We start from the raw sequence: 24,946 nt of genomic DNA on the forward strand, positions 1-24,946 counted from the left end.
TATTGCCTGGATTCTTTCTGGTGTCAGTTTCCTTCCCTCCTTCGATAAGAGGTGACCTAAGTAGGTCACTTCTTTTCGGCAATATTGGAGCTTGGAAAGTGACACCTTGTGATGCAGATCACACAGATGACGCAGTAATGTCAATGTGGCCTCTTTACAAATTTTCTCAGTATCTGCAGCAATGAGCAAATCGTCCACGTACTGTACAAGAGTGGCACCTTTTGGCAAAACAATCGTGTCAAGCTGTCTTTTCAGAGCCTGACTGTATATTGAGGGGCTTTCACAGTAGCCTTGAGGAGCGCGTTTAAAGCGGAAACTTCGACCTCCTAAACTGAAGGAAAAAATATCCCTGCTCTCCTCAGCAATTGGAATGCTGAAGAAAGCATTCTTTAGGTCTATTACCGAAAACCACGAAGCAGAAGCTGGAATCATCGTTAATAATGTGGTAATGTCGGGGACAACTGGAAATTGTGGCACAACTATTTTATTTACTTCCCTGAGATCAATCACGGATCTGTACACAGGTGGTTGAGAAGGGTCAGTTCGTTTTAAAACAGGCAGAACAGGACTATTGCACACGTTGCCTCGTGTCTCCTCGATCACATCTTTTTCAATCAATTCGTAAACAATCGTTAGCAAAGCTTTTTCACCCTCATTAGATATTCTGTATTGGGGAATTCGTGGCATTTTGACATTGGACTTCAATGTTACAACATATGGTGGAATTTCTAGAAGACCTACATCATTGGATCCAGTGGCCCAAAGAATATTTGGGAGAAGTGACAATTCTGCTGGAAGTGCATCTCTCGACAAATACATGGGAGAAACCACTTTCTTACCTAAAGTGAGTTGTACTCCTGAAGGAGAACAGTACAAAGTCGCATACAGTCTTTTTAGCAAGTCTAATCCTAGCAAATTTTCACCACAACCTGTTGTCAGAATAAGGGGTGCTTCGAATTCACAAGGACCAACAGAAAGAGATAAAGGGTCAGAAATCGGATTCCTAACTGGGGCGCCAGAAAAACCTACGGAAACGTTCATTTCGCCAGACAAAGGTGCGCCAGGGAGTTTGGAGTGCATAATAGAACTCTTTGTAGCACCAGTATCCAACAGAAAAGGTTCTGACACACCTGATGTAATCACCTCAACGTAAGGTCCACTCTGATCTACTGGAACTGAAAAAACTCCCTCTCTTTGTCTATGGCTGTCCTAGCAATCATTATTCTCCCACTGCTCATTTTCTGTGTAATAATCTTCAACATAGTATTGAGCTGTCCTGTCAGATACGTTATTTTGCTGATCAAACCTGTTCATAGAGTTGTGTGGTTGAAGGGGACGTGTGTCCTGTGGGGCGTTTCCATGCCCTCTACCTCTAGGTGCTTGCTGACTGCCACGACCTCTAACACCAGAAACTCCATTTGCACGCTGTGATAGGGCAGGGCAAGTATATTTGTAATGACCCTCTTGTTTGCAATATAAACACTGGTTGGGACCTAAACGGGGTTGAGTGTAATCGAATCTTTGCAAGTTTCTCTGACATTGTTGAGGCTGCTGAAAAGCATTTTGGTAGTGATTTTGACCATTATTATATTGATTACCACCACCACGTGGCGGATAGGCTTGCTGTAGCAAAACTTTCGTTTTTAATTCTCTAGTTTTCTTTTCTACTTTATCTTTTTCATCTTTGTCTCTATTCTCGTAATATTGTGCGGTAGCCAATATCTGGGCTGAAGATGAGACTGCCCAAGAACTTTCTGAATCTTGTAACTTTTTGTACAATTCTGGAAGCAGATTGTGCACGAATTTATCAACAAACAATCTCTGACCACCTTCTGTGGTCATATCTTGACCGCTGTGGTCAACGAATGTTTCTTCAAATCTGGTGAAGAAATCTGAGACTGTTTCTTCTTTCTTCTGTTTGCATGCAGACAACTTATCCCAATGTACGCGTATTGCAGGCATTATCGTTTTCATGTAATCTATTATTTTACCAGGGAGTTCTGCTATCAAAGGCTCAGGCTTGGCACCACCAACTTGTCGGGCATCTACAGCAGTGATATTAGCCCATGTGTCACCTAATTCCTGGTCATGATCTACATGACGAAATTTTCCCCATAAAGGCTGTGGAACAACGTTCCCAAATAACATATCGATATCGGCTAGATTCATTATACATGACCCAGCAGTTTGTGACAACTCTTTATAGTACCCTGCAGGATTTTTACGCGGATCTTGTAGTGTTTGCTTGAGTGCTAAAACTTCAGCTCGCTTCCATGGGACATGTACCCATACACGCTGGAAATGTGGCAGAATAGGTGGGACAGCAGTTGTGTCACCCTCTCTCCATTGTGGGGGAACTTCTCTCATAGGGTATTGTCGTGCCTTTTTCCTACTGGATGTATTAGATTCAGATGGCGACCCAGAACTACTTCCCTTACTTCGATATGATAACAACATTTCAACTGCTTTTTCCACATCTGGACCTACAATCATACCCTGTCCAAACTTAAACCGTACACAACACATCTCTTGTGGGAGGCAATCCTGATCATTGTCTTCTAAATCCTCGCAAAGGAAAACACACATCTGTTCGAAAACATATCTCTGTGTAGCTGTTTCCCATTGTTGGAAAACTTCCATGACCGACTGTACATCATATTTTACAGTGTCCATGACCCATTTCCGTGCTAAACTATTCAGTGAATCTCTCTCTTGATAATCAGGCAGTTGACTTCGCAACTGTCTTCTTCCAGTGTTAGGGGTCGTAGTAGGCGACCCGAAAAGAGGTAAAAGAAGATTAGTAACAGTGCTGGCCATTTTCTGCCGAATGGAAGGTGAAACTGAAGGACAAACAGATGGAAAAACGGGGTGAGATAAGACAGGGGTAGAGATAGTAGAAGAGGTATCAGGGAAAATAGAGGGGGCGCTAGGCAAAATCGTAGAGGGAGAACTATGAGCCGAAAAGAATACAGCAGGTAAAACCGTAGAAAACACAGGCGAAACAGAGGTGGTCGGTGGGCCTGGAGGAGGCTGCACCGAAGAAGTAGGAGCCAGCTGAAGGACAGCTGGTGGGTGCTGTGTAGGAGCAGGAGGCGCAGTTTGTGCAACTAAAGGTTGCTGGGGTGCTGTGGCATTCTGCGCATAGGGGGGTGGTGAGTTTAGTAACTGCGACATTAATGAGTCTTTTTCATGCTCTTTTGCTGCCTCTCGCTGAAGAGACGGTAGAACTGGATAACACTTATCTATTGCCATTTTACGTTGCCTGTGCAACTGCTCATTCATCTGCTCTTCCTCATTATCTTTTAAACTGCACAGCAGCTTGCATTACTGAAAGTCCCCCTTCTCTCTTATTTTTCTTAGCTAATTTAATTTCTTTTTGTTTGGCTTCTTTGCGCCATAGGCGGAAAGAGTCAAACATTGCCGGCCGGGCTTTCTTTTTAAAGAGCTTTACTTCGAGGTTGTCTAAGATTTCGGAGTCAAAGCTACCATATTGGGGCCATTTTAGAACACCATCTTTCCTGGTGTATTTAATCCATACTTCGTTGTAAGTGATGGGGCCTGCCCCATGTTTCACATATAGCTCGTAAGTCGGAGTTCCAACTGGAGGAACCGGACATGAGTCCTCCAATCGGGAGTCCCTATTATTACTACCAAGACAAAACAAATTCCCAAGTCTAAGACTAGGCATCCTCGCTCTCTAGTCTAGTTCCAAACTTCAAAGGATTATCGATTACGATATTTCTTGTGAATACACGAGTCCTTCGGTTTTGGTGCTTGCAAGTACCAATACAAAACCTTTGTATCCCAAGGATACCCAAAACTAGGTCCAACTAAGGACTGGGAGACGCTCCACTTATACTTAACTGAAATATCGATGACGTCACCAGGAGACTCGTCTCAGTGTTTCGCTCTACCAAAAACTTCAAGGGTCCAAATCAGGGCGATAGCCAGGGCAGCAGTCCTTGTAGCCGTCGGGAAGCGGGGAACCTCGCAGCAAAGACCTTCGGACCACGTCGACATGCAGGGGTCGATGAGGTGGTTGGCCGTCCTCTGGAATTTCCACACGAAGCTCCTCACGATCTTCTGGCTGACTGGTACCACTGGAATCGCCCCAAACGTTGGGCGCCAACTGAGGTACTGGGTTTTTAAGAACCGGCACAGAACCGGAAACCCAGCGGTGCCAGGGGATCAACACCCAGAGACCTCGGGTTCTTCCTGATCCAGACCTACAGAAACTCGGAGTCTTCTAGGTGAAGTCAAAGATTAGTTTATTGGCTATAACCAAGGTAACAGGTGTCCTAGAAGTACAACACGGGTATATTCTCAGGAGAGTGCACATTTTCATGAAATCAGGCTTCTCTTCTTATACACAGTTTTGGGCCTTGGGCAAAACATTCTTGGTTGTAAAGTAAATAGTTAACATATTTCCAATACAAAGAAAAAGCAGAGTCATGATGACATGTCCATATTTCACCTCGTGCTGCCTACAACAAATCATTTGGCAAGGCCCAACATTTCATCAGATAACACTGGACCCCTAATAAAAATGGGCACCTCCCCGTCATAAAGTAAGTGAAGCGAAGGAGTGGAGATAGATGCGAGCGAGATATGGCAGGTGTGCGTGCTGAAATGATTTTATGGTTTGTTGAGCCTAGATGCTATCTTGCTTCGGCCACTGGGAGGGAGCTGACCTAACGAGTTCGGCCTGGGGCAATGGTTCTAACTTGTACTGAGGTCAGGAAGAAGTCGATTAAGGAGTATGTGTCCTTGTGGAATCAAATTCAACTGGATTAAGGCCTATGTAAAGGGCAACATATAAATGAAGCCAAGGGTCAGAACGCAAATGGCGATTTCGAGGTGAAATCGCCACTCAAATATGCTGAAAATATATGTACATGATGTACTCGTCATTCTCGGTCTTTTGATACCAACTTCGTCATATTTCGACGAAGTTTTAATTCTCGAGTAATTATACGAAATCCAGTTTTTCAGAACCTCAGATCCAAGAGTAGTATGACAAGATAGAGGAGACCCAGGGGAACCAGTCAGATTAAGAGCATGAGTACAAGGGCCATAAGAACTAGGAACCAGATGGATGAGGATTGGGTGGAATAGATGGATTCGGATAAGTGTGATCCTGAACAAGGCTAGCAGGACCAGGGTGATCAGACCCAAGGGGACCAATACCTGAAGTAGCAACTGGAGCAGGAAGACTTTCAACTGAGATAGCAAGGCCATGGACCAGGGCAAAACAAGCCTCAAGGGCCAGTCGATCAAGACCAGGATTACAATGACCAGTCCCAGCCCAAGAAGACCTAATAAGAAGGACCAATGTCGATGGATGCAGTAAACTTAAAAAAGTATGAGCTTTTGTGGAGCACGAGACAGCTCCATAAAGGGCCTCTCAAGTCAGTGTCTTGGCTCATGGTGTAGTGGAGTTGCATTCTTTGTCATGTCTGTCAAAATATTTTGGAAACACTCAAACATTTGGGACCTTTGGACTAATGTCCTAGTTTTTAGGGTGCAGATTGCATGTAAGCCCGTTTTAAGGGTGTCATGTAATTAATCACAGAACTTGTGACCACAAAAGTGCTTATCATTATATACAAATGCCTTTTTTTAAGTTGGAAAATTCTTTTGACTCATAAAAGGACCTTTGCCATCCTTATTGCAAATAGGAGGGGTTTTAACAGGGGCATACCTTCACCCATTTCTTATTTGGAAATAAATGTAAACTATAGATTGCTACCTCAATTGCAGTTATAAACCACTGATGAGCTACTGAATAATGTTGGCAGCGTCAGATTCAATGGATCACTGCCTTCACCCCTGAAGTTTTCTAGAACAAAAATCTTTTTCTATTTTAAAAGCAACACTGGTTCTATCAAGGAACACAGGCTCCTTAAAAAAATAAGTTCTCAGTTTTGGAATGTAGTCATAGGGATGGTGGGTACTGTCCTAGCGATCCACCAACCCTGTGATTGCACCCAATCCCAGAGGGCTGCAAATTACCACCTGCCTAATGAACCTTAATTAAGCATGTTGTTCTCTGATACCCTGCTTCTTGGTATTTTGAGAACTGACCTAATAGTACATAAGTTGGTTTTAAAAATACTATTCCATTCACAAAACCTCTAAGCACAAATTACAGCCCCTTTTTGTGGATGGAATAATGATTCATCAAGATTCTAATTTGCAGAAGGAGATGGATTCCACCTGTGTTCACTTCTTGTTTGCAGTCCTACCTGATGGTAAGTGTCTGTTGAAATCTGCATAATGCATAATAATACAACATTGAAGTTGTTTAGAAAGCAAACGGGGAAGTAGTTAGATTTCTCTGCTATTTGAATGGCCACTGGCCATGTTTTGCATACTATCTTCTATTTTGTTAGCCACCATGTGAAAAATGAAGGTTCTTTTCTATTTGCAGAGCTGCTGGCCAAATAGTATGTAATTTCTCCCATTTAGTTAGTGACCAGGTATATCTTCGCTATTTTCATGGCAACATGGTTCATAATGTCTTCTATTTAGCCATTTACTGAGACAATAGTGAAAAGTCATTGCTATGTGCAAGGCCAGCAGTTGGCTATTTTGCCAGCATCTGGGTGATTAGTGAAATGTATTTGCTATTTGAAAGGTCACTGCCAAATGGTACTATTATTTACCCAGCAGCCAGGTAGATAAAGGCGTTTTATCGCTATTTGCATGACTGCTGGCCAAGATCTACATAATGTCTGCTCTTTTTTCAGCAACTGGGTAAAGACTGATGTTTCTTTGCTATTTGCTTTACGTCTGAACAAAATATACATCATGTCTATCAGTTAGCCACAGACCAAGAAAATAGCAAGGTTTATTTGCTGTTTGCATGGCTGCTGACCACATAGTGCTTAAACTCTGCTATTTAGACATTTGCCGGGTAAATAGTGAAGTTTTTGTGTTATTTGCACAGCTGCTGACAAAATGGGGCAAAATTTCAACTATTTAGCCAGTGGCCGGGTAAATAATGAAGTTTCTCTGCTCGTTGTAAGACCGCCGGCCAAACAGTAAATAATCTCTACTACTTAGCCAGTGGTCGGGTACATTGCAGAGAAAATTCACTATTTACACAGCAGCAGGCTAAATAGTCACCACATTTATAGACAACCACCTAATGCATCTTGTATCATAGGCAGAATTCTTACTGACTCATCACATGCCATCTCAATATCCCCAAAGCATGCATAAGTGAAGGCGAATGTTGGACACTTACAACAGCTACAGCACTGCTCTCCAGGATAGTTTCCATATCCAGCATTGTGTAATATGCCACATTGGTCATGATGTAGATTATAGTAACAACTGGCATGGAAATAATGACAGCTAATGGCAGATTCCTATGCAAAAGACAAATATAACACAACAAGCAATGCAAAGATTAATAATATGTTTGTTTAGTATTCTAGAAAACTCCAAGAAAAAAAGACTTTCACATCCAGCAATTTTGCTATTTTTTACTGATCAGTGCACAAATCTGGACAGGAAAGTATGTGTGTAGTAAAGGTGTTGTAGTCTATCGTAAATCGCCAGATCCTCTTCAGAAACTATGGGTTGCTGACCACAGCCAACTTCTGAATCCGAGGCCCGTGCAGGTAAGAGAGATGCGGCCGGATGGAGAGGATTTCGACAGACTACGAAGGACAATGAATGAATTATTTGATTTTCCCTTGTGGTCATCTGTCGAATACCCCCCCACCCCCAACCCGGCCCCACCGCTCTTACCTGTACAGGCCTCAGCTGTCTGTTCCATGTGCACACATTCATGTGTAACTGGCTACGTGAGATGGTCTGCTCAGCCTGGCAACTTTTATGTATCTGGCTAAGTATCTTGAACTTCAGCATGCATGCCCAATTTCCATTTCTACCAAGTGCTCAAATTGTTTTAAAGAAACACAGAAAAAGCAAAACCAGGGCAAATCATTCAGCCCCAATCAAAAGGGAAGGCGGTCAGTCTAAGTTGTGTTGATGCCTGAGGCACCAATGGAGGCTTTCAAATTTTTATGAAATCTTAAACGTTGGGGCAAATCAATGTGCATATGTATATTTATTTGTCTGCTTATGATGTTTTATATCATATGATTTATATCTTCCACACAGGATGTCAGGAAATCTGTATTTCTGCTTGTTCCATGGACCATGACACAGAGAGAAATCCGAATAAACAATTGTTAGATGACACCATTTAATTTGCACCTTTTTCTGATCCCTGGTTAGGAGAGCCTTATTAAAAAAGATGACATCTCTTTGAAAAGTCCCAGCTGGGCGAGGGGGGGGGGCGACAGAGATACATAATCAATACAGCACTAATTCCTAACCTGTGGTCCAGGGATCCCTGGTGGTCTGAAAAACCTACTCAGGGGGTCCACCACAGCTTTGAAAATTAAATAATATTATAAGATTGATAGAGTGTATATAGAAAAAGAAGGAAAATGTGCAATTACATTCTTTAAAACATTCTGTAAATGTGAAGAAATTTGAAATTGAAAGCTAAAAAGCAAGGAAGTATCCGCGTATTGATTCCTGGAAGCAGTGCAAGTTCAATTGGATTTGGAAAAGCAAGCTTCAACCTTCCTATTTAAATTTAGATTTTTTTAAACTATTTTTGAATTAAATTAAATATTTCATAATTTGTATATTTGTTTGATGAATGCTTGTTCCTGTATTGTTTTAACAACTTTATTTAAGTTTATTGTTATTGCCCATAGAAGTCTAAAGGTTAAGAATCCCTGCACTACACCATTCTTTTACAATTTGCTGGTCTTACTAAGACTGGTAAAAGAATACAACAAAGTTGTTGAATGTAAATGTCTTTGTTCTCATATATGTTGAAAATACTATTTTGATGGATTATACCAAACTAAGTTTCCATGGAGTATCACCATTTATCTGCCGGGCATACACGCTGCCGCAAAAAGGAAGGCTCATGAGACTAATTTGGCTGAAGTCTACTATTACTTCATCCGCATTGTGGGATCACTATCTCTATACGCTTGGATCCCTTTGTATATCACTCTCTGATTACTTTGCCGGGAATCTACTGTTACTGTTTACCATTATTTTCATACGTTTGGATCCCTTTGTATACCACTTTCTGATTATTTTGGCCGGATTCTACTATTACTTTACCCTTACTGTGGGACCGTCTACTATTCTTATACAGTTGCATCCCTTCACTGATAATATTTAGATTTCTTTGGCCGGAATGTACTGTTACTCTACCCGCATTGTGGGACCGCCTATTTCTTCTTTTTACACAGTTGGATCTTTTCGCTTACAATATTGTGCCCTGATGAAGTTCCTTTAAAAGGAACGAAACGCGTTGACTTTTTTCCTGTCATTCACTATATAAAACAAGAATAAAAGATATTGAAAAGACTATATTGAACAGAGTGTGACCTCATCCTTGGTGCTCCCTCCATTTCTCTTCAATCTAGGTTTCCATAGAGTACTTGGCACTGCCTCTTTATATTGGGAGAGAAATTGTATTTCTATTAGACTGACAAAGTCAAAGATCATTGTCACAATTCACGACGGCACGGTAAAGAATTAGTGAAATTATATTCTTACGTTTCCTCACCACCTCTTAATCATGAGCATGAGGGGGTGAGAGTGCCTAATTTAGAGTTAGAGTCGGACCTGGACAGAAAATAGGCCCGTACACCAAAATAAAAGGGTCCCTGCTAGAGAATCAGTTAGCTAAAAAAAGGCGTCCCCATTTGCACATCTGGGCAGTTTTTAACTTGTAATAATGCACCTTATAAATGTTTTTCAGGTATTGGAGACTGCATTCATTTGTGTGTGCTGCAGGCAGAGTTTGTGATAATATCACAGAAACCAACAGTAAAAGCTGAAGCTGCAGATCATATAACAGGACAACAAACAGCAAAAACTAGTAGCTACACTAATCTGTGAGACCAGTCTTTCAGGCAATTGCCCTATAGGCCAGTCTCACTGTGTTTAGAATTTGACGGCTGGGTTACTCCATCACAAACGTGACATTAGCTTTATTTCAAGTGCATTAAATCCTATTATGCTTGTGTTGTATTCACATATTACTTATGTTGTGCCTTTCTGTTGTATTCTCTGCACTTATGTTTCTCTGTACCTCTTTAAGTCCTACATTCCATTTTCCCTGATGTCATCTTCTCCTGTGTTCTGCCCTGTCAGTTAGCTCCCTGCTTTCTGATGGGAACACCAGTTGTTCTCTGTGGTGCTTAATAAATACCCTTTAAGCCTATTATATACCTCTTAACTTCATTTACTACACATGGCGACGATGAGCAAGGAGAGCTAAACAACCACAGAGGGAGGAGAACTCCACTGGTGAAAAGAACCACGCAAGTTTTCTAGAAAAGAAGAACCACGCATTTCAAGACAAGTAAAAGAAGAAACACGCACTTCAAGACAAGTAAGCACCTTTTAAGCTATGAGGAACTGAGAACAAGCAAAAGAAAAGTCCCTACAACTTTAAAAAAAAAACGGGAAGAAACTTTAAAAGGAAATCTGCTTATCTCTCAAACACCTAAAAAAAGAATTTGAAAGAATATTCGCCCGTTCATACCGTAAACTAGAATCGAACTGTGATCTGGTGTGTTTTAGGACTGTGCAAGGTGTAATTCATGTAGAAGAAACCAAGTGATTGCCAAATGGAGTAAACCGTTTCAGAGATGGTGCGCATCTTTCACAATTCTTGGATGTGAAAAGAATTCAAACGTGTCGTTTTGGAAATTGAGGTGAGCGCAAGGAGTAGCGGTGTGAATTTTGTGCGCTTGAATCACATTGACTGTTTGTATCCTTTAAAGTTGACCGGCATCTCCGGTACAAACGGAAACATTTTCAACATCGCGCAGCATTTTCAACAACGCGCATTTTTTAAATTTCTCTCGAGCAGAGAAACACGAGCTCACTCACCGTGGAATCCGAACGGAGTCATTGTGCTTATAATGGCCAGCGTCTAGAAGGAAGCATTGAGCACAAGAAAGGAAAAAGCGTCACAAGCTGTAGTGACGTAGCGGCAGTGATGCACTGACGCAACGTAACGTACGTAGTGGCCATTTTAAGAGTTTACATGGTAACTAGGCAACCGGTACTGATCAACGCGGAGAACAAACTTCGTGACAACTAAGAAAGGACGCTTTCTGTAGTGGATTTCTTCAAAAACGAGTGACTGAGAATATCAAAGAAGGCGATTCAAACGGTGAGGAAATAGTTTGGAAGTCGAGTTAGAAAAAGCTTAACTCTAACCAAAACGATAAGTTTCCTCTGACACAAGCAATATTACAGTAAGATTGATGGAATAATATGGTGATATATTGATATATTGAACAGTGGGATTGAAGGAAATATTCATTTCTTTTTAGTAGTTGCACGTGTGGATGAGTGAATACATCAATAAAAAAACTGACCACCTCTGTGTTTGGGAAAATAGTACCCTTACTATTTTCATTTAGAAAATAAGCAGTTAATTGAAAGACTGCAATTTGTTTTTAAGGAATTTTAAGATGGAGAATCTCAATGTCATAGTACCTCCTATGTTTCTACAAACTACTGGAGAACCACCCGTCGAGTGGGATGAATGGATAGACATTTTCGAGAACTACATTGAAGCACTTGATGGGAAGGATTTCAGTGCAACTAGGAAAAAAGCCCTCTTGCTAAGCGCATTAGGCAAAGAAGGTCAACGTTCTTTCAAATACCTTCCAGTAGGAATGAACCAAGATGGTAGGGCAATAACCAATGTATACACTGATGCTAAAGCTCGCATGAAAAAACAATACGCAAAGGAAGTAAACATCGTCATGGCGAGGCACAAATTTTACACTCAACCCCAAAGGAATGAAGAATCAGTAGACCAATTTGTGGCTAGGTTACGCGAGCTGTCAATTAAATGTAATTTTGGAGAGATAAGAGACGAAATGATACGAGACCAGCTGATAGTACAATGCCGGAATAAAAAGATGCAGGAAAAACTGTGGGCCGCAAAAAATCCTACCCTGCAAATGGCCATTGACATTGCAAAAGTTGTTGAAGAATCGAATGCATGCATGAGAGAGATGGAAAAGAAAGATAACACAAAGGAAAATGTTCAAGGGAATGGAGTTTCTTGTGTTGATCATGACGAAGTTGCTGCTGTGAACAGGAAAAGTGTAGATATGGGAGGAAGTAGTCAGAGGAGATTTAACAATGGGTTCTCAGGCAATGACAAGAGTAGATTTCAAGGAAGAATGTGTAGTAGGTGTGGGAGTACTTTTCATAGTTCGGACTTCAGGAGATGCTTTGCAATTGATAAGATGTGTAGGAAGTGTGGGAGGAAAGGACATTTTGCAAAGATGTGTAGAGGTGCAAACGCTGATAAAGTAGCTGTTGTAGAGACCAGGGAAGTAGTAAGTGACATTGTCAGGGTTGAGGGTGCCAACAAAATATTGTGTTTAGGTGGGGATGGTGTGAATGAAGGTGTACCTGGTAGAAGATTTAGACCAAAAGCTCTTTTTCTAATTGATAAAATTGAGGTCCAGTTGATGGTTGATCCTGGATCTTTGTGGACCATTATCCCCAAAGATATGTATTTAGCAAATTGGAAGGATGTACAATTGTTTGCTAGTGATATTAATGCCTGTGGTTTTCAGGGTGAAAGCATAGATGTGATTGGGTTTATGGTATGCGTAATATCATTCAAGGATCGTACTGCTGAAGGAAAGGTGTATGTAGCCAGGTCTGGTCCTGCAATCTTAGGATGGGGGCAACAGTATGACCTCGGAATAATAATAAATCCAAGGGCAGCACAACAAGTGATGGTGGTAGATAGTATAACCACGGATTCAATTGTGGAAGGGATGAATGGTTTGTTTGATGAGCATATTGGAGAGTTGAGAGGTTATGTTCATAAAATTGTCCTGCGGGATGATGCCATACCCATGCAACACAGGGTGAGAAAGGTTCCATTCATTGCACGGGATGAAGTGAGGAAGATGCTGAAGGAGATGCTAGATCAGGGGGTGATAGAGCAGATCGAAACGTCACCCTGGATTTCTCCCGTAGTTATTACGACCAAATCTGATGGTAAATTTCGTTTTTGTGTGGACCTTCGCACCCTGAACCAGAACATTGTGGTAGACAACTTCCCCTTACCGAACATCAACGAGTTAGTCCTATCACTAAAAGGGGGAAAGTATTTTTCTAAGTTAGACCTTCGCAGCGCCTATCATCAAATAAAACTACACCAAGACTCAAAGGCATTGACCGCGTTCATAACAACTGAGGGAATATACCAATTTACACGAATGCCTTTCGGACTTGCCTCTGCAGCGGGGGTGTTTCAAAGAATGATAGGGGCTGTACTGAAGGGTGTGAACAATGTTGTGTATTTCCAGGATGACGTTCTGATATTTGGAGCGACTGTTGAAGAACACAATGTCATTCTGAAGACTGTTTTGGAGAGGATGGAACAAGCAGGATTGACTCTTAAGAAAGAGAAATGTAAATTTGCGGTGGAGGAGGTTGAATATCTAGGGTATACTTTGTCTGTTGACGGGGTGAAACCCAAGAGAGACTTATTGGAATCCATTAGAAATGCACCAGCTCCGTGTGACAAAGATCAGTTGAGGTCTTTCCTCGGCCTCATCGAATACTATGCTAAATTTGTCAGAGATTTTGCAGAGAAAACTGAAAAGATCAAGGTGTTGCTGAGGAATGGATGCAAGTTTGTGTGGGGTGTGGAACAGGACGAGTGTTTTAAAAAAATCAAGGTTGAAATTTGTGAGGCAGGCATCTTGACACCGTTCGACACCAACCGCAAGTCAGTCTTGACAGTGGACGCGAGTGCTGTAGGTGTTGGTGCCGTTTTAGCTCAGGTACACGAATCTGGTCTTAAGACTGTGGCGTTTGCTTCAAGGACACTCACTACGGCCGAGAGGAATTACTCTATAATCGAGCGTGAAGCCCTAGCTGCAGCATGGGGTTGCGAGTATTATAGGATGTACCTGTGGGGGTTCAAATTCAGGTTATTGACGGATCACAAACCCTTAGTTAAAATTCTTTCACCTGGTGGTGCTGGCAAGGGTTCCGCCAGGTTAGCTAGACTCGCTGCTAGGATCCAAGAGTATTTGTACACTGTTGAGTATATTCCTGGTTGGAGGAATTGCCAAGCGGATGGACTCTCTAGGCTTCCACTACCTTGGGAGATGGTAGACAAGCTAGGAGTGGAATCTCTCAACTCGGAGGGCTCTGTGGCCGCTGTGGATGAAGTTGTAGATATGTGTGCTGGAGCAATTAGTAGGAGCTTATGGAATACCTCTATGGCTAAAGATGTGGTGTTGGGTGAGGTCAAAGACCTGATTGCGAAGGGTCCAAGGAGAGAGAGTTGCTTATCCCCCGCACTTCGTCCTTATTTGAAGGTCCTAGAACAATTGTCTGTCTTAGACAAAGATGGGTTCATGATTTTAATGGATGACAAATTCATTCCTCCACAAGAAGTGAGATTTACTATTTTTAAGTTAGCCCATGAGGGTCACCTAGGGCAGTCCCTCACCAAGAGGAGAGTCAGAGAGAATTTTTGGTGGCCCGGAATGGACTCCGAAATCTCTCAGTGGGTGGAAAGATGTACAGATTGCTTGGAAAGCGAGAAAAGACTTAAAGTGGGTAGTCATACTGGTTGTGGCTCAATAGAAGATCCAGGATGTCCATGGCACACCATATGTCTCGATTTTATTGGCCCGTTCTACCAGTTAGGTCAAGATATGAGGTTTGGATTAGTAGTAGTTGATGTCTCTTCCAAGTGGTTAGTAGTCAAATTCATGAAAGAGATCACTACTAACAGCACTATTGCTGTGCTGAGTGAGATCTTTAGAGAAGAAGGTTTTCCCACAAGGATCATTACCGATAATGGAACGCAACTCACCTCCCTGGAGATGGCAAATTTCTTGGGAAGGTGCGGTATTGCACACTCAAGGACCTCACTTTACAACCCCCAGGGGAATGGCATAGTTGAGAGGGCAAACCGGATGGTTAAAGGTGCCATTCAGATGGCGATTTCTTCTAGGACGGATGTGAGGTGTCTGGTTAATGACCTGGTTTGGGCCTACAGAACTACTGAAAATAGTGTGACCGGTATGATTCCATTTTCTGTTATGAGGGGACGTTCAGCGGGCACTAAGCTTGTTGCAGCATGGATGAAAGAGTATCTGAACGCTGACGTTCCTGTTGATTCTGGTAAGCTTGACACGGAGTGTGATCCAGATGGAGCGTGTAAATTTGCAGTGAATGATTGGGTGAAAGTCAAACCTGGTCGAGTCGGTGTTGGTTTGACGAAATTCAGGGGACCATTTAAGGTCAAGTCTGTCCATAAAAGATACGTGACTCTATTTAACGGCGAGAGTTGGAATTTGAGGCGCGTAGCACTGTATAAAAAAGCTGAGCGTGAAGGTGATGTGTCCTCCAATGAGACTAGTGCCAGTGGAACTAACCAAACTTGTGCCAGTAGAACCCCGAGAGTGAGAAAACCTCCGGGTCACTTACGTGACTTTGTTTGTAAGTAAGTTTTTTTTTTTTTTCCTGTAACAAAGAGCATGTGCTTAGCATTTTCTTTGTTTTAATTAGTTTTTTTTCTTTGATTTTCTATATGAAGGGAAGAGGATATGTTGTATTCTCTGCACTTATGTTTCTCTGTACCTCTTTAAGTCCTACATTCCATTTTCCCTGATGTCATCTTCTCCTGTGTTCTGCCCTGTCAGTTAGCTCCCTGCTTTCTGATGGGAACACCAGTTGTTCTCTGTGGTGCTTAATAAATACCCTTTAAGCCTATTATATACCTCTTAACTTCATTTACTACACTTTCCCTTTAACTTGTATGTTCTATTTAGATTCTTGTGTCATCTGTATTCTATATCTGTTGTAGGGGAAGATAGACTGCCACAAACGATTTGTGGCTTAATCATATATGTATTTAATAAGAGCTACAGAGATAAGTTGATGCTCCCATGAAGGCTAGCAGGAAACTGATCTTACAAACTGCAGACATAGAATACAGATGACACAAGAATCTAAATAGAACATACAAGTTAAAGGGAAAGGCACAACATAAGTAATATGTGAATACAACATATCCTCTTCCCTTCACTCATTAACTATACAAACTTTATGTAAGTAAGGATAAAAAAACAAAATGAACAAAGTACACAATGTACAAAGTCGAGCAGTTACGATAAAACCAAACCATTAATAAATAAGAATCTCATGGATGATAACACGAATAATCTTTTAAATAACTAGGAGGACGCCTGCATCTCTGATTAATATGATCTCTCCTCTTATCTTTATGCACCATGGTATTATCATCGGTACCATTTTGAAGATGTTTTGAACCTCTGTGTACCCCTCTATCATTTGAAGACACCATGGTATTACCTTTGTTATGAATTTGAGGATACTTTGGACCTACATTCACCTCACAATCCTTTTCTATTGTCTTATTATTTTGATATAATGCAACTCTTCTTAAGTTCCAATGTTCCCCATTGTATAAGGTTACAAATCCATTGTGCAGTGATTTAACTTTAAATGGACCCCTGAATTTTGTCAAACCACAACCAATTCGTCCAGGTTTAACCTTCACTAAATCATTCACAGATATGTTCCTAATCCTTAATTTGTTTTCATCTCTTTATGGTCTATCATTGCTTAAATTCTCTAAACCAATGCAATCTTTCATCCATGCCGGTATAAGTTTTGTACCAGCAGAACGTCCTCTCATCATTCTGAAAGGAACATCCCCAGAAATAATTTTCTCAGTGGTACGGTAAGCCCACACCAGGTCCTCCACCATTTCTTTAACAACACCACCAGTTGACACAGCCATTTGTATCGCACCTTTCACCATGCGATTAGCCCTCTCCACAATACCGTTTCATTGTGGGTTATACAAGGATGTTCTACAATGAACAATCCCACAAGAATTCAGATACCTGACCATCTCATCTGATGTCAATTGTGTTCCATTGTCAGTTATTAGCTTCACTGGAAAACCTTCTTCCCTGAAAATTTCTGACATTATTCTAATGGTACACCTGGTGGTTATCTCTCTACAAAACTTCACAGTTAACCACTTTGAAGTAACATCAATCATCGCAAGAGCACATTTTAAATCCAAACCCAAACTATTAAATGGTCCAATAAAATCCATGCACACCATATGCCAAGTTGATTCTGGATCCTCTATCTTCCCAAATGTCACTTGACTGCCTACCTTCAACCTCTTTTCACTCTCAAAACACTCAGCACACCTTTCAAGCCAGTCTGAAATCTGTTGGTCCATTGTTGGCCACCAAAAATATTCCCTCACACGCTTCTTTGTAAGAAACTGACCAAGATGCCCTTCGTGTGCTAACTTGAACAAAGCAAATCTTAAATCATGTGGTGGAATAAACGTATCCTCTTCGATCACTATGTTTTCTTCTTTTTCAAAAATAGACGAGTCATCCAAAACCTTTAAATATGGCCTAACAGCAACCGGAAGCGTGCTCTCGCGTCTTGTGCCCTTAACAATTAGTTCTTTTACATACTTCATAACCTCATCTTTAGCCATACTCTCATTCCATTGTGCATTCGCTATTGCACCACAACACAATCCCACAATTTCATCATTAGCTGCAACAGAGCCTTCACACTAAGATAGCTCCATGCCAGATTTATCTACCTCATACCACGGCAATGGAAGTCTTGACAAACCATCCGCTTGTGCATTCTTCCATCCAGGAACATAATCCATTTTGTAAATAAATTCTTGCATCCTAGCTGCCAATCTTGCCAATCTTGCCGAACCTTTTCCTGCGCCACCCGGTGAAAAAATTCTTAACAATGTTTTATGATCAGTTTGAAGCTTGAACTGAAATCCCCATAAAAAAATTCTGAAGTAATCGCAGCCCCAAGCAGCTGCCAATGCCTCCCTTTCAATAATTGAATAATTCCTCTAAGAACTAGTAAGAGACCTCGATGCAAATGCTACTGTCTTAATTCCAGAACCATGTTCTTGTGCCAAAACTGCACCTATCCCGACTGCACTGGCATCAACAGTCAATACTGATTTAAATTTTGTGTCGAACGGAGTAAGTATGTTTGCCTCACATATTTATTTTTTTATATTTTCAAAAACCTTTTCTTGCTCCGCTGCCCACTCAAATTTACAACCCCTCCTTAACAGTTTTCTTATATTCTCAGTTTTATCAGCAAAGTTTCGCACAAATTTTGCATGATATTCTATTAGTCCTAGAAACTATCTTAATTAATCTTTATCAACAGATGTAGGAGCTTTTCTTATAGATTCCAATAGGTCTCTCTTTGGTTTCACACCTTCTGCAGAAAGTGTGTAACCCAGGTATTTTACTTCCTCGACACCAAATTTGCATTTTTCTTTCTTTAAAGTTAAACCTGCACTTTCCATTTTGTTTAGTACTTCATTCAAGATCATATTGTGACGCTCCATTGTTTCTCCAAATAACAAAATGGAACCTCAGGTCTGCTACTGCAGTCTGTGTAAGCTGGTGCTTGCACCACTTATGAGAGATATAGGTCCACTATATCTATATATATCACTTCACTTAAAACCTTATAAGTCACCCCTAAAGCAGGCCTTAACAATCCTGAAGTGAGGTTGCTGGGTTTTATGTGAGAGGGTGCTCCTGCATGAGCAAGGTCCCTTTCCAGAGACCATTCTCCCGGGCTGTATGTGATACTACAAGACATATAGGTAGAGGTGCATTATAACCTTGCGGTAAATGCTATCTCGGAAACAACTGCAATGAAGTATGTCGTGTTTGGTGTCAAACACCTTGGAATCATACCTCCAAACCAGTAACTGGTGTGGGAGGCATGATTCCTCCTCTTGGCACTGCGGTCCTGCGGGTACCTAAGTCTACTGGTACCAACTTTCTCAAGCCTTACAGCACAAAATGAATGCTGCCAGCCATAGACACAAGTCTGCCCTCCTGCTGCTGAGCCAAGCTCAAGCAGGGGAAGGCAGCACAATAGGCATCCTGTCATAGGGAGGAGTGACCACCTCCCAGACAGGATTTAGTGTATTTGGGCTGGGTGGGTGCACTTTCTCAGTGCCAGAAACTTTAGCCCTGGGGCACATTTGGTGTCCCTATGCATAGTCCAGCTCAAACCAGTGCTGGGAGTCATTTGCTTTTGCTCTGGTGCGAAACTGGACAAAGGACATGGGAGTAGCCTCCCCCTTGTTCTGCCCCTACCCTAGGAGGGTCCCTAGAATCTTTCCAACCCTCTCCTGTGACTATAAAATGGGTTACCTGGCTACAGGGCATTAGATTTTATGTGGACAAGATTCTGAAAGAAGATACCACTAAAGTTTGACCATCTGGACACGCTGGACTTCGCTGGACCTCCCTTGGGTTCGACTTCATCTTCCTTTGCCGTCCCCAGTCTTGTCACTGTCCGTGATCCACACAGGCTCCGTGCAGGACCCTGTGGACATCCAAGTCAACAGAAAAGTCTACCTTGGGGTGAAGGAGTCACTCCCCTGCAAACACAGGCACCATAATGCATCTGACTGTTTGCTGATCTTGAGCTTCTGCGGACTCCAAAGGCTCCAACAACACAGGAGGTAGGTTTCTGAAGGTCTCCGAGGTTGATCTGACCTCTTACTGAGTTTGAGGCAGATATTCCTCTTGGGGACTGCATAACCTGTACCCCTGTGTACCGAGTCCATTCACAGCTGTACATGCTTGTTTTCATGCAACAATTTTGTGCATTGGGCCATTTGTAGCCCTGACCCCAGCACATCTTTTCTGACAAGGACTATGGCAGCTTCGCTCTCTGTGCCCTGCTAGATGGTATCCTGTGAAATTGCCTAAGGTGCCCTTGCGACTCGTGTGCCTTCGGCCTGTGGGCCAACTTGATGGTCAACTTTGCTTTATTTGGGCTCCCCTGGTTGCTCCAGGCCTGCCCTGACTTCCCTTGCTGTGGTGAGTCTCCTGGTCATTGCTGGGCCAGATCGACACTGAATTTGATCGTTTACGTTGTTTACCGCTGCCAAGGTTTGTTGGTGCTCCTGCCGGACACCGACCCCACAGCACTCGACATGCTTTGTAGGACAGCTCGTATACGGCTACTGGTTGTCCAAGACATCTCCTGGTCCGCACAGCTGAAGAGTGAAGATCACTGTCAACACACCTGAAGCACCCAACATCTGTGGACATTCGTCTACCGAGCCCCTGGTCACTCCAAAGTCACCCAGACTCTGTCCCTTCTGCTTTCAGATTCTTCTCATCTAGAATACATGTGTGTATTCCACTGGCCACTTTTTGTACTTCCAGCAGCAGCATTTCTTTGTCGACATCCATAGAGAACAACATGGGTTTCCTAAGCCACTTCCTGCCTATGCATCCGGCTCCTCTGGGATAGGTAACTCTGGTACAAAGGTATCCATGGGTGTGGTGGCTCTCCAACCTCTTAAGCTCCAAGGGTTGGCTTCGTAATCCGCTGGGAAAGGTCCTTAATCTCTAATTTTTCAACAGCGACTTTCCCATTGAATTTTACAGAGCACGCTGTCATGTCCTCACACTGCAGCCATCCTCTGTGGCGTCCCTATTCACTCACCTTGGGTGGTTCCTTGGGGTCCCAGCAATTCAACACCTTCTAGACTAGGTCTAGTCCCAAATTGTGGTTCTTATACCACTTATTTAGTATATTGTTTGGTCTCCCCCGGGATCCCACTGTGTATTGTGCTACTTACGTTTTATTCTTTGCAACTGTATTATTTGATTTGTGTTCTATCCTCGTGTAGGGGATGCTACAGAGTGTTATATAATAAATACATATTTTTATAACCACTGTGCGGTTTCCCTTTCATTTAACCAATACTATAAGGTTGTATTCTGGTAAAACAGGGTGCTTAACATTCCTTTAAGACTTAGCCTGAAGGCTGCTCTCCATAGCTACCACTAGGATAGCTTTCTATAAAGGTTATCTTTGACCGAATCACCATTAGGGTTGTTTAGACTGGTACAAGGTGTCCACTTTAATTAGTGGACAGCATATACCAGGCCAACTTCTCTCACTCTCCCACAGTAAAAACGTCAAAACTAGGTCATCGAAAAGTGATGAATCCAGGCGGATAAGATGGTCAGAACCTCCTCTTCACAGAAAGCATCAAAATCTGCATCCTATGCCTCTTTTTGTGTGTTGAACTTCTAATGGCTCATAATTATTGCAAATATTTTATCATGTGTGATAATTATTACAGAGGACTCTGGGGCACTCTTAATGAGACCCCAACTCTTTCTGTGACTTTTATGTAGTCTGCTTCCACTAATAATGGCTCTGCACCAGCACTTATGAGAGTCTGCCACAAGTTGGCGCTGTCTGACTACTTTAGAGACGACCAACCAGTTTTTTTTATTATTAAATATACAATAAAAATGACTATTTATTGCCATCCAAGTTATTCTTTGGGGACCTGGAATAGTCTGAATTGTCACACAAATTTGCATTTTTCTTTCTTTAAAGTTAAACCTGCACTTTCCATTTTGTTTAGTACTTCATTCAAGATCATATTGTGACGCTCCATTGTTTCTCCAAATAACAAAATGGAACCTCAGGTCTGCTACTGCAGTCTGTGTAAGCTGGTGCTTGCACCACTTATGAGAGATATAGGTTCACTATATCTATATATATCACTACACTTAAAACCTTATAAGTCACCCCTAAAGCAGGCCTTAACAATCCTGAAGAGAGGTTGCTGGGTTTTATGTGAGAGGGTGCTCCTGCATGAGCAGGGTCCCTTTCCAGAGACCATTCTCCCGGGCTGTACGTGATACTACAAGACATAGGTAGAGGTGCATTATAACCTTGCGGTAAATGCTATCTCGAAAACAACTGCAATGAAGTATGTCGTGTTTGGTGTCAAACACCTTGAAATCATACCTCCACACCAGTAACTGGTGTGGGATGCATGCTTCCTCCTCTTGGCACCGCGGTCCTGGGGGTACCTAAGTCTACCGGTACCAACTTTATCGAGCCTTACAGCACAAAATTAATGCTGCCAGCCATAGACACAAGTCTGCCCTCCTGCTGCTGAGCCAAGCTCAAGCAGGGGAAGGCAGCACAATAGGCATCCTGTCATAGGGAGGAGTGACCACCTCCCAGACAGGATTTAGTGTATTTGGGCTGGGTAGGTGCACTTTCTCAGTGCCAGAAACTTTAGCTCCGGGGCACATTTGGTGTCCCTATGCATAGTCCAGCTCAAACCAGTGCTGGGAGCCATTTGCTTTTGCTCTGGTGCGAAACTGGATAAAGGACATGGGAGTAGCCTCCCCCTTGTTCTGCCCCTACCCTAGGAGGGTCACTAGAATCTTTGCAACCCTCTCCTGTGAGTATAAAATGGGTTACCTGGCTACAGGGCATTAGATTTTATGTGGACAAGATTCTGCAAGAAGATACCACTACAGTTTGACCATCTGGACACGCTGGACTTCGCTGGACCTCCCTTGGGCTCGACTTCATCTTCCTTTGCCGTCCCCAGTCTTGCCACTGTCCGTGGTCCATACAGGCTTCGTGCAGGACGCAGTGGACATCCAAGACAACAGAAAAGCCTACCTTGGGGTGAAGGAGTCATTCCTCTGCAAACGCAGGCACTATAACGCATCTGACTGTTTGCTGATCTTGAGCTCCTGCGGACTCCAAAGGCTCCAACAACACAGGAGGTAGGTTTCTGATGGTCTCCGAGGTTGATCTGACCGCTTACTGAGTTTGAGGCAGATATTCCTCTTGGGGACTGCGTAACCTGTACCCCTGTGTACCGAGTCCATTCACAGCTGTACATGCTTGTTTTCAGTCAACAATTACGTGCATTGGGCCATTTGTAGCCCTGACCCCAGCACATCTTTTCTGAAAAGGACTATGGCTTCGCTCTCTGTGCCCTGCTAGATGGTATTCTGTGAAATCGCCTAAGGTGCCCTTGCGACTCGTGTGCCTTTGGCCTGTGGGTCAACTTGATGGTCAACTTTGCTTTATTTGGGCTCCCCTGGTTGCTCCAGGCCTGCCCTGACTTCCCTTGCTATGGTGAGTCTCCTGGTTATTGCTGGGCCAGATCGACACTGAATTTGATCGTCTACGTTGTTCACCGCTGCCAAGGTTTGTTGGTGCTCCTGCCGGACACCGACCCCACAGCACTCGACATGCTTTGTGGGACAGCTCGTATATGGCTACTGGTTGTTCAAGACTTCTCCTGGTCCGCACAGCTGAGGAGTCACGATCACTGTCAACACACCTGAAGCACCCAACATCTGTGGACATTCGTCTACCGAGCCCCTGGTCACTCCAAAGTCACCCAGACTCTGTCCCTTCTGCTTTCAGATTATTCTCATCTAGAATACATGTGTGTATTCCACTGGCCGCTTTTTGTACTTCCAGCAGCAGCATTTCTTTGTCGACATCCATAGAGAACAACATGGGTGTCCTAGGCCACTTCGTGCCTATTCATCCGGCTCCTCTGGGATAGGTAACTCTGGTACAAAGGTATCCATGGGTGTGGTGGCTCTCCAACCTCTTAAGCTCCAAGGGTTGGCTTCGTAATCCGCTGGGAAAGGTCCTTAATCTCTAATTTTTCAACAGCGACTTTCCCATTGAATTTTACAGAGCACGCTGTCATGTCCTCACACTGCAGCCATCCTCTGTGGCGTCCGTATTCACTCACCTTGGGTGGTTCCTTGGGGTCCCAGCAATTCAACACCTTCTAGACTAGGTCTAGTCCCAAATTGTGGTTCTTATACCACCTATTTAGTATATGGTTTGGTCTCCCCCGGGATCCCACTGTGTATTGTGCTACTTACGTTTTATTCTTTGAAACTGTATTATTTGATTTGTGTTCTATCCTCGTTTAGGGAATGCTACAGAGTGTTATATAATAAATACATATTTTTATAACCACTGTGCGGTTTCCCTTTCATTTAACCAATACTATAAGGTTGTATTCTGGTAAAACAGGGTGCTTAACATTCCTTTAACCCCTCCCCTGCTGATGACGGAACCGCTCCGTCATCAGCTGCGGTCGCGCTGTGCTGATGACGGAGCGGTTCCGTCATGGCCCGCTCGGCACGCCTGCGCGGCGCGGTTCCCGCGCCTGCGCTGAGCGTTCTATTGAGCGGGGCGGGCCATGACGGAACCGCTCCGTCATAAGCACAGCGCAACCGACGCTGGTGACAGAGCGGTTCCGTCACCAGCATGCGCCCGCCACTCTTCCGCCCCGCCCCCTTAGCACTGCGGCGGAATAGCCGCCGCAGTGAAGGGGTTAAGACTTAGCCTGAAGGCTGCTCTCCATCGCTACCACTAGGATAGCTTTCTATAAAGGTTATCTTTGACCGAATCACCATTAGGGTTGTTTGGACTGGTACAAGGTGTACACTTTAATTAGTGGACAGCATGTACCAGGCCAACTTCTCTCACTCTCCCACAGTAAAAACGTCAAAACTAGGTCATCGAAAAGTGATGAATCCAGGCGGATAAGATGGTCAGAACCTCCTCCTCACAGAAAGCATCAAAATCTGCATGATATGCCTCTTTCTGTGTGTTGAACTTCTAATGGCTCATAATTATTGCAAATATTTTATCATGTGTGATAATTATTACAGAGGACTCTGGGGCACTCTTAATGAGACCCCAACTCTTTCTGTGACTTTTAGGTAGTCTGCTTCCACTAATGATGGCTCTGCACCAGCACTTATGAGAGTCTTCCACAAGATGGCGCTGTCTGACTACTTTAGAGATGACCAACACACCAGTTTTTTATTAATTAAATATAGCTTAAAAATTACTTTTTACTGCCATCCAAGTTATTCTTTGGGGACCTGGAATAGTCTGAATTGTCACACTTGTGGGTGCTGGTTAGTAGTTGTGTTTTTTC

The 24,946-nt window shown here is 42.9% G+C and overlaps 1 protein-coding gene across 3 annotated transcripts in view; it reads right to left on the bottom strand.

Annotated features, from left to right (window-relative positions):
* LOC144829100 (Y+L amino acid transporter 2-like) overlaps nt 1-24,946 on the bottom strand; it is a 715,256-nt gene that overhangs the window by 92,195 nt on the left and 598,115 nt on the right. For all 3 annotated transcript variants that reach the window (XM_078687904.1, XM_078687903.1, XM_078687902.1), the window contains exon 5: nt 7,250-7,373. In XM_078687904.1, the coding sequence (XP_078544030.1) occupies nt 7,250-7,373 (124 nt within the window). The remainder of the gene's footprint in view (nt 1-7,249; nt 7,374-24,946) is intronic.

The sequence above is a fragment of the Lissotriton helveticus genome, chromosome 4_1 (assembly GCF_964261635.1).
Source record: "Lissotriton helveticus chromosome 4_1, aLisHel1.1, whole genome shotgun sequence".
Lineage (NCBI taxonomy): Eukaryota > Metazoa > Chordata > Amphibia > Caudata > Salamandridae > Lissotriton > Lissotriton helveticus.